General features: G+C 43.2%; 5 protein-coding genes across 5 annotated transcripts; 3 read left to right on the top strand and 2 right to left on the bottom strand.

Annotated features, from left to right (window-relative positions):
• Nucleotides 1-463: 463 nt before the first annotated feature.
• On the top strand, nucleotides 464-2,094 carry dbp3 (RNA-dependent ATPase DBP3; the record flags this gene model as incomplete). The annotated part of the gene is made up of 3 exons (XM_022539190.1): nucleotides 464-1,731; nucleotides 1,786-1,857; nucleotides 1,938-2,094. The coding sequence occupies 3 exons, from the start codon at nucleotides 464-466 to the stop codon at nucleotides 2,092-2,094; spliced, it is 1,497 nt and encodes a 498-aa protein (XP_022382948.1).
• Nucleotides 2,095-4,621: 2,527 nt separating this feature from the next.
• Nucleotides 4,622-5,563, bottom strand: ABOM_012061 (OST3/OST6 family protein; the record flags this gene model as incomplete). The annotated part of the gene is made up of 3 exons (XM_022539189.1): nucleotides 4,622-5,012; nucleotides 5,072-5,169; nucleotides 5,222-5,563. The coding sequence occupies 3 exons, from the start codon at nucleotides 5,561-5,563 to the stop codon at nucleotides 4,622-4,624; spliced, it is 831 nt and encodes a 276-aa protein (XP_022382950.1).
• A 469-nt stretch (nucleotides 5,564-6,032) lies between these two features.
• Nucleotides 6,033-7,557, top strand: ABOM_012060 (uncharacterized protein; the record flags this gene model as incomplete). Its single annotated transcript, XM_022539188.1, has 3 exons — nucleotides 6,033-6,317; nucleotides 6,374-6,448; nucleotides 6,493-7,557. 3 exons carry the CDS (start codon nucleotides 6,033-6,035, stop codon nucleotides 7,555-7,557), a joined length of 1,425 nt encoding a protein of 474 aa, XP_022382949.1.
• Nucleotides 7,558-7,878: 321 nt separating this feature from the next.
• ABOM_012059 (RlmE family RNA methyltransferase) lies at nucleotides 7,879-9,095 on the top strand (the record flags this gene model as incomplete). The annotated part of the gene is made up of 7 exons (XM_022539187.1): nucleotides 7,879-8,055; nucleotides 8,117-8,167; nucleotides 8,234-8,260; nucleotides 8,313-8,623; nucleotides 8,686-8,734; nucleotides 8,794-8,922; nucleotides 9,018-9,095. 7 exons carry the CDS (start codon nucleotides 7,879-7,881, stop codon nucleotides 9,093-9,095), a joined length of 822 nt encoding a protein of 273 aa, XP_022382951.1.
• A 62-nt stretch (nucleotides 9,096-9,157) lies between these two features.
• ABOM_012058 (putative autophagy ubiquitin-activating enzyme ApgG) lies at nucleotides 9,158-11,686 on the bottom strand (the record flags this gene model as incomplete). Its single annotated transcript, XM_022539186.1, has 7 exons — nucleotides 9,158-9,253; nucleotides 9,333-9,695; nucleotides 9,748-10,215; nucleotides 10,278-10,422; nucleotides 10,485-11,263; nucleotides 11,316-11,424; nucleotides 11,496-11,686. The coding sequence occupies 7 exons, from the start codon at nucleotides 11,684-11,686 to the stop codon at nucleotides 9,158-9,160; spliced, it is 2,151 nt and encodes a 716-aa protein (XP_022382952.1).
• Between the last annotated feature and the right edge of the window lie 1,820 nt (nucleotides 11,687-13,506).

The raw sequence follows: 13,506 nt of genomic DNA, 5'->3' as shown, positions 1-13,506 counted from the left end.
TTTAATAATAGTTTATATTAAAATAATTTTATATTAATAGAAATTCTACTATAATTTCTATTCTATTAAGATTATAATTCTTTAACAATATTAGTTAAAGAATAACTACAGATAAGTATCACTATATACAGTTAGCTTACTGATTTAGGACTTTATGACAAAGCCCGGACGTAACACTGACCTCCCCGCCTACATGAGTCTCCCGCTTACCGGTTATGTTAGTTAACCTCAAGTGTTAATCAATCCGAATTTTCTACTCTTGGCGGTGACGCACGGCAAAATTGCGGAAGATTAAAAAAAAGACACAGATCGAGAGATGTCGAAAAAACTCTCCCCTTGATATATCAAGACAAAGTCTTTTCAGGCACTACAAACTCTATTTGTTATAAAAATAATTACCTTATTTGTTCTCTTCTTCCTATCCACTGTTTTCGCCTCTATCTAAACTGAAAAGGGGATTACAATGACTAAACGTGATCTTCACAATGATGGAGGTGATGGGCATAGGCCGAAGAAAAAGCCGAAGAGCGTAAAGCAAAAGAAGGAAAAACCTGCGGAGTCTAAATTAAGTGCTGAGCAGAGTCTCTCTTACGTCCAGTCTCCTGCATTGGGCGATGTCCCTGAATCCGAAATCGAGAAATTCCTGACGGAAAACTCTATTAAGATAACAGATACATCATCCGAGAATGTAATGCGCCCAATCATCTCATTTTCTCACCTTCCTCCTTGCAAAGATGACCTGTATGCGCCATTGAGATCATTCAAATCACCAACTTCGATTCAGTCTGCTACCTGGCCATTGTTGTTCACTGGTCGTGATGTTATTGGCATCGCAGAAACTGGAAGTGGAAAGACACTTGCATTTGGGTTGCCATGCCTAAAGAAGATCCAGGACTCAGCAACAAGCAAACAAAAGCCTTATCGCCCTATGGCAGTAATAATATCTCCAACAAGGGAGCTAGCGATGCAAATATACGACCAATTGTTAAAATTCTCTGGATCCGTGGGCGTCCGAGTTGCTTGTGTATTCGGCGGCGTGAGAAAAGAGGAACAGCGGGAGGCTCTGAAAGCCGCAGAGATTGTTGTTGCGACCCCTGGTAGGTTGAAGGATCTTCAAAATGACGGTTCGGTAGACCTAGGAAAAGTGAAGTACCTGGTTCTGGATGAGGCGGATCGTATGCTGGACAAGGGTTTTGAACAAGATATCAAAGACATCATTCGTCCAATGCCGGTATCTAAGCGCCAGACCGTCATGTTCACTGCAACCTGGCCTCCCAGTGTCAGGGACCTCGCGTCAACTTTTATGTCCTCTCCTGTGACTGTCACTATCGGAGGTGATCCATCTGCGGACCCACGAGCGAACACCAGGATCAAGCAAGTTGTGGAGGTTGTCAAGCCACATGAAAAAGAGTCTCGACTTGTTCAATTATTAAATCGGTCCCAGCGAGGGGTTCCCGAGCCAGAAAAAGTGCTAGCCTTCTGTTTGTATAAGAAGGAAGCCGTGCGGATTGAGAGACTTCTTCGTACAAAGGGATTTAGAGTCGCAGGGATACATGGGGACCTGAGTCAACAGGAGAGGTTTCGCAGCCTAGACGCCTTCAAAACAGGAACTGCTACCGTCCTCGTTGCTACGGACGTTGCAGCTCGTGGACTTGACATTCCTTCGGTCAAACAGGTCATTAATGTCACATTCCCTCTTACGGTTGAAGATTATGTACATCGAATTGGGCGGTAAGTAATATGCCTTGAATCTGTGGGACTGCCTGACATCTTTTTTCCGTCCAGAACTGGTCGTGCTGGAGCCGAGGGACATGCTGTGACCCTATTTACCGAGACAGATAAAGCTCAGTCTGGCGCGTGAGTGAGCCCTCATCTCTAACCTTTTCATTGTGCCAGCAGAGTTATTTGAGTGAGGGCCTTTCATTAATGAGCCGCAGATTGATCAACGTCCTCAGAGCAGCAAAACAGGATATACCAGAAGACCTCCTTAAATTCGGAACAACTGTCAAGAAAAAGCAACATGATGCATATGGTGCTTTCTTCAAGAATGTCGACACCGACAAGACAGCCACGAAAATTGTGTTCGACGATTAGTTTTGCACGTCAGTCCGTCTTTATTCTAGCACGCCTAGAGTTGATCATTCTGCAAATATATGTGTATTTTGTTGTAAGGTACTTTCGTTCGAGGAATATTCTATACTAGTTAGAGCTTAGCCATGATGTGTGATATAATTCGACTTACATCAGGATGCTATAACCAGTACAAAGCATTAATGCCTTCACAGAGCTACGATAGTTAGTATGGTCGTGTCCTTGTCTAGCCAGAATCACCGATGACAGAGCCGCAGCAATCCATGTTTGAGGTCGTAAACAGAATTCAGCCAAGGCTAGGTTACTGCCGTGCAGACAAAAGTAGGACCGGAGGAACATAAAACTCCAGGCCGTACGGACTGCCATATTGATAATGTTCGCCCAGACTAGTCCATGGGCACCCAAGCCACCGATTTTCAAAAATAGGTAAGCTGCTAAAGCAAAGCTTGCTGAAAACAGCCCCATCCAGTACGCTTGTCTTCGAAGGTCAGAAGCACTAGCTGCAGACGAAACGAACGCCTCTGTTATACCATTGAATGCCAAGAATGGTATATAATAGCAATAGAGTGAAAGTAAACTATCAACTTCTGGAGAAGCCCACCTTTGCCCGCCCAAAAGAGATAGTATTCGGGGAACCAGATACGGCCCCAAAGGGAATATGAAAACAGCTAGCATTCCATATGCTTGTAAGATCTCGATTAGATGTGCCTTGGCTGCGCTGACATTTCTTGTATATTGTTTCCCAGAGTTGAGCAGAGATGAGAAGACAGTTCGGCTATTTTCTTCGATAGGCTGGAATAGAACGCGCGCTATCAGGCCGCCATAGTTTGATGCCAAAGAGTATATACCTTGGTCTCTTAAGCTGGTCATTGCTGCCAGCATCATTGCGTCGCCTTGAGTCAGGAGGTGTTTTACGATGGACTGGAAAAAGACATTTGTGGAAAGTGTAACTAGGTGCCTTGGGAACCTATCTGCCAGGTAGATTGAATTATCACTAGAAAGTGTTACCATGATCGAAACATTACCCTTTCCACTTAACTGGTGACGTACCTCAATCTAATTTTGGTAAGGAGCAAAGAAAACTGCCATCGACTTGTTAACTTTGGTATGGTTAGATAATACCCACAAAAAAGTGACAAAGAGTAACAAAGGTAACCTAGAGCGAATGGAAGGACGCCCAAGTCTTGGTCTTTCCAAGAAGACCATAAAAATAAACCACACACGGTTAGACTTTTCATAAATGCTGCAGCTGTCTCCACTATTGCGCGCTTCTTGTACAATGTATACTGCTGCACCACAGCAAAGAAAGGCTCAACGCAAAGCTCCATAAGGGATGCAACTGTGGTGATCGCAACGCCGGCTAGATAGAAAGGTGTTTCGGAAACTTCCCTGGAAGCAAACTGTGTGTACAATGTCGCGAATATCAAAGCTGATGGGACTCCCATGCTGATACTCAGATAAGACATGTTTACTACTGATTGGGAAGATATTGTCTGTGGTTGGGCCTTTCGACTAAGTTTGCCACTTATCTGATCATGGCTCCCATCGTGGATAGCACTAGCAGATGCTCCATGGAAAGGTTGTCGCTGAATCGCTGTTCTGATGCTTTCCCTGGAAAAGTATAGTATCGAGATGAAGTATAACTCCAGCTGAGTACCAACTCCAAGGATTGCCGGGGAAAGAGTCCGTAGGATCAATTGATTTGCGATGAACGTGAACAGCCTAGAGGCTATTTGAACAATGATCAAGAGCGTCACACCAGATACCGAAGAGACCAGAGCCCTGTCAACGTTTTCGCCCGGCTGGGACATAGTGACATGTAACTCAACGTATCTGTAAGTTTTCTGAATTGAAGCTATGTTTACCTCATGGAGAAAGATTGCTGTAATACGCCAAGAGACCCCGGGCCGGAACTAATTTTTCCTGCAGGGTCCGCGTGGCTTAGATGAGATCAAAACCGTCAGATATTTCGTCTTCTAAGAAAGCATTGACAAAGATAGATTTGATAAAAGCAACCGCTGCATGGAATAGTTCTACATGTTAAACAGCACCAGCTAACCTTATTCTAGCTAGCTATAATTATGCACATGTGCGTTCAGGGAACATAGTCAGGATGTAACACTTCGTCGCCATCGAGAAAGCCGAAACGTAGTTGTTCTTATAATCCAATTCCTAGCTCCAAATGTCGTAATCAGGTATTGCTGGCTCAAGTAATCGTCGAGGCCACAACTTCAGCTTGTTCTCTTTCAATGCAATCATTGGATAAACTATGGTGGAAGAGACGACTAGCGTTGCGACTGTGACCTGAACTAGAATGGAGGCAGGAAGAAAGGATATCCGCCATTTTTTGCCCTGAAGACACTCAGAAGAAAGCTGTACATACCAAACAATACAGTTCCCCAGATTAGAACAGCTACTTGCTGCGCTTTAGTGTCCGCGATACGGGGAACTTTCATCGCGAGAGCTATTGTCGCAAAGGAAAGGATGGCATCTTGCACGGTAATGTATAAGCAGCAGGAACATAGAAATTTCATGTTTCGTTGGCTTTCAGGCGCCCACACTTACAGATGGCAGCAATAATTTGTGTCTCCATTCCAAACTGATTTGAGAATCCACCGGCGAAGTAGCTAATGCCACCTTTGCCGTCGCCAGCAACATATGGCACTTTGCGGATATGGTTGAACATGTGGCCGCTTGTGAATAATAGTATGGAAATCAAGCTGAACGCGGCCCATAAGTTTCGATTCTGTATAACTGGCAAAACATATGGTGATAGAACAGTGAATAAGGTTAACACGCCCATTAATATTGTCACTGCAGAAATGAGTCGCATATAGTTAATGGGACGAACAAGGGGTGGCTTTGGTCCCTCTGGAAGATGACGATTGATCCACACGTAAAGCTGGTCAGCAGAGATTGGACTAAAGGTAATTATTTAGCACAGCAGTACCTCAACAAAAGAGTTTCAGTGCACACCTACCCACTGAAGTCAAATCTAACAGGCGCATCATCAACTTTAGCGAAGGGACCAACAGTTGGAGGAAACAAAAGAAGAACCGGGGCAGTTTGGAGCATCAGCTTTTCCTCTAGTATTAGCCAATAATACTGTAAATGATCAATCCGAACCCACCTTTTGGAAAGTTGCTTTACCATTATTGAAGTCAAGGGTGGTAAAAAGCATTTTTAGGCCATCGGGTTTGGGGCTCTTGTTCCAACTTCGCGAGATGAGTTCCCATTCCGGCTGGAACTCGCGACATAAGATGCACCCATAGCGAGCTTCAGCAGCCGTTAAAAGTACCGCAACGTGATAATCTCGGGGTTTCGATGTCAAGTCTTCATATGACGAGTCATCCAAATCAATGGGAATGGAGCGAGAGAGAGACTGATATCTTTCGAACTTGCCAGACTCCGGGCTCGCGCAAGCGCTAGATACAATATAGAAGAGTGCGATGATGAGAGTAAACAATTTCATGTTGACATGTCAGGAGTATAACACTACAGCAGGAATGTGGTGTTTGCACGGAACAATTGTCAACAAATCAATGGGTGATGTACAATGGAATGATCCATGTACTTGAAGACAGTGGTCTGGTTGCATTAGTAGTATGGAGCGATCGTAGTTTGGAGTAGGATGTATTAGGTGTCCAATACTGCGGAATGACCGGCACTAGTTTTTCCTGTGTCGTCATCCATGTGAACGGACGGAAAGGTACTGGCCCTCCTGGCCTCTAGACAGATAGTGTTTAATTTCTCATTTATCAAAGATAAACTTGTACCGCACCCAGCAGCCTTAGGATCTTATATATCATCATTCGCGATTATAGTTTTATTTCATTGTTATGGAATTGAGTAGCAAAGATCCAGGAAGCACGGTAGAAGATGTGTGTTTGTCATCTTGGTCCCATGGCGTTTTACAAGCTTACCTTGTCCTATAGTGTCGAATGGCAATAAGAACACAGAGCCTGGAAAAAGCATATGACAACACCCTGGTGCACACGGCACAGCTTCTAAATGCTGAAACAAACCGGGTACTGCGCGTGGAACAATTGCTCCTTCGATTTGAGAACGAGAATCTGCGGTGGCAGTTGAATCATGTCAATCAGGAATTGACCAAAACCGCAAGGAAGGAATCTGAAGTCCGTCTTCAGCTCCAAGCGACTTACAAGGAGATCGATCAGCTACGAAGAACGCACAATGCGTCGTCTCATGAAATAGAGACACTTCGTGTATGTTACCCATGAGTATGTAATGTGGAACGGCTCATACTGAAAATCTAATGTAGCTTGAGCTTGGCTCCCTGACAAATTCTTCTGTCGATGCGAAAAAGCTCCTTGCAGGAAAACACCACCTCTCAAGGGTACTCTCAAGCGCAGAGGCGGACGTGAAAGGCTCAAGTCCCAGAAAACTTCTGAACATATGCTCCTTGCCGAGAAGAAAAATCTCGAACAACAGATTGCAACCCTTGAGGTACAACTCGAAAGTGAAAAAAAGGCCCACGAACAAACGGTAGCCAGGGAGTCGCATAATGCAGAACAAGTCACAGCGCTTAGCTTAAGCCTTGAAGGAGCGCGCAAAGAACTCGTGGAGGAGGCACGGGCGCGGGATGGACGTGAGCGTGTCTTTCAACAACAAAGTATGGAATGGGCTGCCCAACGATCGGCACTCGATGCCAATCTTGATGCCTTGAATAAGAAGCTACGTTCAACGAAGGACCAATACCAGGCAGCTGCTACGGAACTTAGACGACAGCATGACACCTCTAACAATCACGAATCTAAATTCTCCAGTGCGCAGTCCACTACACAACACAACTCTGGTCTAACAATCGCAACCCCTGGAGCTATTCGTGCACAGGACAAGAGAAGTAAAATATCAGCGTTACCTGGCGAGAAGTCGTCCTTTTCGATCACTCCGTTTCTAAACCGAACAAGTGGGCTTCGAGATTCAGCTATGAGTTCTGAGGATGATGCAGATGAGCTCCACACAACTCATATGACCAGTAGAACAAATGAAAAAGCCTCTGAGAATGATATTCAAAAGTGTGGGAATTCTGGGTATCAGGGTCAGAAGCCGTCGGTTGATGAGCTACCTGTGACTGTGGACACACTACATCTGGGTCATGGCACTTCCAATGGCAGAAAAGGGGGGCAATTTCAGAGAAAACTGGTAGACAATTCGGATCCCGAGGGACGAATGGAAACTGTCAGCGGTATATTTGCCCATGGGCAATTCAAATCAAGGAAACGTAAACTGGGGACCCAACGCGACATGGGCTTGTTCGACGAAGACGACGACGAAGATACCCACGACATCAGGCGGCCAGGTCGGAAGCTGGTCTTAGGAAGTACAGGGCGAAATGCTGCTTCCCAAGTATCTGCTCCAAGTGGCAACCGCCTTGGACGCAGTCGCGGGTTGGGCGGACTAGGTGAATTTTCTCCCTTGAAGCGAGACAAGAAACGGCTTTAGAGCAGCTTCAGTCACATACTAGAGTGAATTTAATTGACCTCATTGTTTCACCTCCTTGGACCTCGTAGGCTTCTTTGTTAGAGACAAGAGGGAAAGGCAAAGCGAAGAAGGACCAAGTTGCGTGATACAAGAATTCATTGTATTGCTGGGGTTTTTTGTTGCTTGTCAAGATATTTAATTTCAAGTTATAAGTCGGCCACGCTTCCGATTGCCCTTTGCAACATATATTTAGGTAAGCTTTAATATTTCTATAACTACACCAGGTAACCAATTCATACTACAGCCAACCTTGAACTTCGACGATACACCCTGCCGACAGCAATGTGGTTACTTCTAAAAGTCACTTCACGGTCGCAACGTGCCCTTGCTATTTCTCCTTTCATCCTAAAGCGATCCTCCTCCTCGAAGAGGTGGCAAACACGTCAACTTAAAGATCATTTTACAAGAGCGGCAACAGTCCAAGGGCTGAAAAGTCGAGCTGCCTTTAAACTTATTCAGGTGTAGCATCGAACTCTCTTACATGTGTATACTTTTACCCTAACACTTCCCACATGGATAGATAGATGCGAAATATCGCATTTTCCGTAACGGGCAGACTGTTGTTGATTTGGTATGACAGTCACGGTTCGAGAAAACGGACATAATTCTGTTCACCGTATTAACAATACGATAATAGGGATATGCGCCGGGTTCGTGGTCTCAGGTACGTCAGCTAGTCATGAGCCTTGCTCTGTAGCTATCCTAACTTCCTGAAGGTGGCAGTCAGTCGGACTGGGCCAAACGGTCGCGTCCTTGGCGTTGATATCATTCCTGCTCAGCCACCAGAGGGTGTATCTACAATTCAAGGAAACTTTTTGGATCCTAGCATCCAGGCCTATGTCCAAGATTTTTTGCATGATCCAACAAGGGACCAACGGCACCGCCCAGGCATAAACCCAAATATCGGCCTGAGCCATGAGGCGTCTGAATTGGATGTGGATAGGAAAAACCCCACTCGCAACTACGGAGAGATGGAAGAGCCTTGCCTGACTGGTAAAAGAACCGTGGACGTGGTTCTAAGTGATATGTCTGCCCCCCTGGTATCAAACATCTGGGCTGGAAGAGAAGTCTAAGTGATTCGTATAACAGGATGATGAATACTAGTGGCATGAGTTTCAGAGACCATGCGGGAAGCATGGTGAGCCTCTTATTCTGAGTTGCACCCGATCTGTCTGATACACAGTTAACCTAAGGAAGGACCTCTGCCGAGCTGCGCTACAGTTTAGTTTCGAGGTCTTGAAGGCAGGTGGCCACTTTGTTTGCAAGTTCTACCAGGGAGCCGAAGACAAAGATTTGGAGAAGCAGCTCAAGCGGCTGTTCCAGAAAGTACATAGACTTAAACCAGAGTCTTCACGTAATGTATCAGTCACGAGCGGATGATCCTAAAAAGTCAAGTCTAGCGTCACTAACCTGGTTGCTAGGAATCTAAGGAAGCCTACTTCATTGGTCTTGCACGCAAACAACATGCAACGAGGCATGACGTGTTCGCTTCTCCCTGAAAATAATGATTTCTGCGGAAGCCTATTGGCTCAAAGGACTCGCCTCGAAAGAGTACGCAACATCATCTGTCAGCTCCCATGGCCTCTAACTCATTATCGGTTCCAGAGACCTCATCCCACTCGATGTCGGCAGCTGTGGCTTCAGCGATTGTTTGAACCTTGCAGAGCCTCAGCATTTGTCTTAAATAGAGGGCAAAGAGAACAAACAAAGAAAGAAACGAGAATGGGGAGACCAACCTCCTTAAGACCGCTTAGGTCTTCCACGTATCCAGTCTCATCCAAAGCTTTGTGCACAAAATCCCAGCCTTTCTCCTTGTACGTGTCAACGATTTTTTCTGAGCAAGCACTACAGCATTTGTAGCTCTTGCCTACTACGCATAGATTCTCAAAGGTTGAAAGGAAACCTCTAATTTGATGTGGCACGAGTCCTAGGGGATGACTCCCTCGATCATCATCCCTTGAGGCCGGAGCCGGAGCTGCAGCACCCAGAGGGTGTTGAAGGACAGAAATTAGCAGCTCAACCAATAAGGCCGAAGCAATCGCGGCCACGCCAGGTCTGGTCACGGTACACTGTTGATCCAGTGTCTGGTCTTTCATGGACTAGTAAATTTTAGTGGTTTTCACAAGACTAAATTCACGGTTTATCACTTACGTTCACTGGAGCAACAATATCATTGCAAAAATAGCAACCGAGCTCTGCTGCTGGGTCTTCTGCAACCTTCACACCATGGCGCATAACAACGAAGGAGTCAAACCCTAATGCAGCATTCATCACAATTTTTCCCGCTGCCTTTCCCATGACAGTTGGTAACCAGCGGGATTCTCGTGTGTCCATTAGAAGAAAGATGACATCATGCTCATCTATCAATCGTTTAAGGAGTTCAAACTCCTGTCGGGTCTTTTCAGCATCTAATACGGGGTGACCGGCCATTGGCACTGATAGAGCATATCCGGTAGATTCGACCCCTGGGTAAATCTCCGACAAAGCTTGAGAAGCCCGATGCGCCTTTTTAACTCCACCTGCCAAACAATCTTTAAAGTTAAATAGCGGCTGTCTTACTGGGTTAGAGAATGATACCGACCCATTGTCGACAAACGTTATCTTGGTAACGCCCCAGCCCTAGATATAGATGCAATTAGTCATCTATATACATAGTAAATCATCACTTGCACCATACATACCATCAGATTCCGGGCAACATAGCTTCCAAGAGTGCCTGCACCAAGCAGGAGGCATTTTGTATGCTTGATCTTTTCAAGGTCTAGGTTGGGACTGATTCGCCATTTCATGAGTTTCAGGTTGAGGTCTACAGACTGATCTGCTAATCTGGCCATTGTACGAAATCAGCTACACTTCGTTTCGCTTAGTCTCGTTTCAGGAAACTGTACCTCTGGGGATCCAGATATTCCGTCAGGTCTACCAATCTCCCTGTCAATTTCCCTGTTGGATTGCGCTCCCAACCGGTCACTTTGGGCATAAGATTGTCTGGCGCCTTCAGTATTGACGTTTGCTGGTTCTTCTCCGCTAATGTTACCACGATGCTGCGGCCTTGGTCACGCTTCGAATGCACATCGCGAAATCTCAAAACTTGAATTTTACTCAATTTCCATCGATGTTTTACAAGCACCAGCAGATTCCTCAGCATCCAGCCAGGCGCTTTTTCGTAATTAGAAGGATCAACGAAGCAGACATAGCAATCTTCAAAGTTAGCCCCGTCAAAAAATCCATTTTCATAATCTGAAAGGGTAGCAATCCGCCAACAGACACTCTCGACATCTGCTGCTTTCCCCTTTCCCGGTTCAGAACCTGTATCTTTAGTAGAATCCTGAGAGGCTTTGCCGCTAGCAGCTAGGGTTCTTCGAGCTAGAAAAAACCCACGCTGTCGTGCGTCAATGCCGTAGCTCCAGGTGTTTACTGCTTCCACGAGTGTTGAACTTTCAACACTTGATAAGTATGTAGAAGGTACACATTCCCTTTCAGAAGACTTGGAGTGAGCAGTATCATTATTTGGCCCTAGTGGGGCCCAGGAAGGATCCAAATGAATTGCAGGGAATGCGAACCAATAATGAAACTTGTATCTCTTCAGGTCTGCATAAGAAAGAATGGCAAAGGAAGACAAAAGTGATGGGCACGAATAGATGGTGCCATCTTTTATCGCATCCCATATCTAGTAGACAGTGTCAATTTCCCAGCGAAACACCATGCCTGGTTAAACTGACCATTCTGCCAGATCGGTGGAGTAAAAGTGTTTTGTCTACAGTTCGGTATTCCTCGATAGTGTTGACATTCTTAATCAATCCTTCGGCTCTGTAGAAACCCGCTGGTACCCTGGGTCATGTTAACCAGTGCGCATAAACAGATACGAAGGTGTAACACTCATATAATGACAAAGCACTCACTCATCACTGGTTAGAGCATTTCCATGTATTTGCATCCTACATGAGCTGCTAGGAGGGTCTGTTGAGCGAATTTCATAGAGGCCTATTATCTTGCGGGCAGAGTCATCAAGCTTGTCATGATTGATTTTCAATGATGCTAATGCGGTGTAAAACGGGAGCTCTATATCCGAGGCAAAAGGCGTATACTGCATAGTGTTTGTTGCGTAAGTTGGCCTTGCCGTTTGCCCTGCGCTTGTGTACTAAATAGTAGCCCGGAAAGGGAGAAAGACAGTGACCATACAGTATCAGAAACACAAGGCCCCGTGAAGACCAGAGAATATATTTGGAGAATCTTTGCAGTGCCTATGTGTTCATTTGACTACATGTCAAAGTAGCACAGAAAGTAAGCAATGTAGTTATTGATAAGACGTGGTATCATGGTGGGGCGGGATACAGATCACAGACTAACAAACAAGGACACGTGCACTGCACAGTGTAACGTAATTAAAAAAGAAACGATAAATAAAAGGGTCAATTTAGACGAAGGTGTGGATCTGCTTGCGGTAATTGTTAATTTGCAGGAACTAAGCTATGGTAGACTGAATTAACGTAACTGGTAAGCCGCTCGGCCACCTCTGTATCCTATTGTAACGGCGGTATACCGCCGTTACACCTATATAAAATAGCATATTTTCAAATACCAATATCTCAACAAACTTCTATTCTATCTATCAATAATTTTATTTATAGTCTATTATATACTATACTAATAAGCTTCTAAATTTTAGAGCTCTAACAGTCTTTTATTATCAGAGTAATATATATTAATGTGTATTTTTTAGTATTTATTGAAGATAGCTGTAATTTATATTTACAGAACTTCAGTTCTCTTGATATTTGAGATTTATATAAAGAATATTTATACTAATACTGTGCTAAATAAGTAAATAGATAGAATATAAATTTGTTGAGATATTGATATTTGAAAATTGTTACGTGACAGCACTATATAGATGGTGGTTGGTGTATCGAACTTCCTGTTCGATATTTTGGTCTTTTTAGCTTAGTGGTACTGAGCCTAACCGCCACTATTCTAACAAAAATATACTATTTTATATGGGATACAGAGAGGGCCGAGCAGCTTACATGGCCGAGCGGCTTATCGGTTACGTTAACGTAACCGGTTAGCGACCCGCACCCGCAAGTGACCTGCACCTTATATGTGTTTTCAACGCGTCTCAATTTCTTAGGTAATTTAAATATTAACTATTCTATTAAAAATATCAAAATTATTAAAATTATATATTGAGTAGAAAGACAGAATTCTACTGACTATATCGGCTATAAAAAATAATAAAATCAATAATATATATAAGACAGCTAAAATTTTTAATATATCTTTTACTACTCTACAAAATAATTTAAAAAAGTTATTTTTAAAGATAATAGATAAGTTAATAGTTATAAATTAAGCTCTAGTTAAGAAGAATTATTTATATAATAGATTATATTACTAGATAAGTATAGAGTATCTTCTCGGCCGATATATATATAAGAAATAGCTTGTAATTCCAATTAATCGAGTCACCTAACCCACTCAGACAAAAGGCTTACAATTGAATACTGAACGAGCATTCAATTCAGTTAGGTGATATATATATATGGGTAATCCCAGGATTACAAGCTAATATTCTAATTTAAAATAAAATACTATCTCTTTCTCTACTATAGTAGAAGAGAAATAGATATATAACTTTATTAAATATATATCTAAATTTAAAATCTACTTTATATATTACTATAACTATTAATATACTAAAATAGAAAATTTAAAAATCTTAAATATCTAATTTCAGTAGATATATAAAACTATTTAAAAAATATAGTATAATTTTATTTAATATCTATAATTTTAATAAAACTAGATTTATAATAAATTTAATAACTTTTATTAAAGTAATTACTAGATCTAATATATTAAATAAACTATTTCTATTACAGCTAAATAACTGAGAATAGATTATTTCTATAG

This window comes from Aspergillus bombycis, assembly GCF_001792695.1.
Source record: "Aspergillus bombycis strain NRRL26010 chromosome Unknown contig00237, whole genome shotgun sequence".
NCBI lineage: Eukaryota > Fungi > Ascomycota > Eurotiomycetes > Eurotiales > Aspergillaceae > Aspergillus > Aspergillus bombycis.
The sequence above is the reverse complement of the archived record's forward strand: the minus strand, read 5'-3'. Positions and strand labels throughout refer to the sequence as shown.